Source organism: Octopus bimaculoides, chromosome 9 (genome assembly GCF_001194135.2).
Source record: "Octopus bimaculoides isolate UCB-OBI-ISO-001 chromosome 9, ASM119413v2, whole genome shotgun sequence".
In the NCBI taxonomy this organism is placed as follows: Eukaryota; Metazoa; Mollusca; class Cephalopoda; order Octopoda; family Octopodidae; genus Octopus; species Octopus bimaculoides.
The window spans coordinates 32684130-32685132 of record NC_068989.1 but is presented as its reverse complement, the minus strand read 5'-3'; the positions used below and the strand labels follow the sequence as shown (position 1 = coordinate 32685132).

Below are 1003 nucleotides of genomic sequence, written 5' to 3'. Positions count from 1 at the left end.
CAATTGTAGATTAAACTTGAAAAGAAATATAAACAGATGCAAATGCAAAGAAATTTTGTAACGAGAAACCTATAGTTACTTATTAGATATATCATTATATCCTTAAAAAGTGAACAAACCTTCGCCGATTTTTTCTAGCTTCTCGTATTTTTGCATTTTTTTTTCTCAACTCCGGAGCAATATGTTTAAGGTAAAGCTATAATATTAATTAGATTCGAATTGTGGGGAAAATAGGAACAAAAGAGATAATTTGTAAGTAAATAATCCTTTTAATTATTATTATAAATAATATTTAAAATTTAAAAGTAAATTGTGAATTCCCTTTGTAAAATTTAAATCATTATACAAACAGAATATGAAAACTAAAGATCTCAATATTCGAAATATATTTGTTTAAAATCTGCACAGTGTCGAAGTATGAAATTTGCTGATAGACTCCCACATTTTTCGTTTTTCTTCTCGTGTCCCACCCTGTAGAATATTCTCTGTGGAAATACATACGTTTGTGTTTAATAAGTTTATGTATACCCAAATGGTTAAGAAATTCAGTTAATCGGGTTCGATATCACTACATGACACTTTGCATTTATAAAACTTCTGGTTAATCTAAATGTTGTGGGTGAAATTCGATGGATAGGAACACTGTGGAAACTGTCAGATGGACTTTATTGTAATTCAAAGTGTTTTTGTCGGAAGATTTAAGTTAATGATACATGGGTTAACGGGATACTCAACCATTTATGTTATTGTTGGTTGCGTATTTTGGTACTGTAAGCCTTGTACTCTTTCTGTAAATTTCATTCTCACACAGTCAAATATTAACTACATGTAAATCTTGGCTCCCTTCAGTTTGGTCCAGTTTAACCACTACTCATCTGTTAAATGTTGTCACGGCCGGTTGGTTGTTGGCCTGGTCTGTAGTGGTGACTGATTGAATTGATGAATGCAAATATGTATAGCATTGAATTCGATATCGCATTTTCCGACATAGAAATCACAATTC

The 1003-nt window shown here is 31.1% G+C and overlaps 1 protein-coding gene across 2 annotated transcripts in view; it reads right to left on the bottom strand.

The window, feature by feature from the left end:
- The window catches only part of LOC106880362 (cyclin-dependent kinase 5), an 81177-nt gene extending 80946 nt beyond the window's left edge, over positions 1–231 (bottom strand). The window contains exon 1 of one of the 2 annotated variants that reach the window (XM_014930247.2): positions 120–231. In XM_014930247.2, the coding sequence (XP_014785733.1) occupies positions 120–156 (37 nt within the window). In that variant the 5' untranslated portion in view covers positions 157–231. Of the gene's footprint in view, positions 1–79 lie in introns of both variants that reach the window. The other variant, XM_014930248.2, reaches the window with a different exon arrangement.
- Positions 232–1003: the final 772 nt, after the last annotated feature.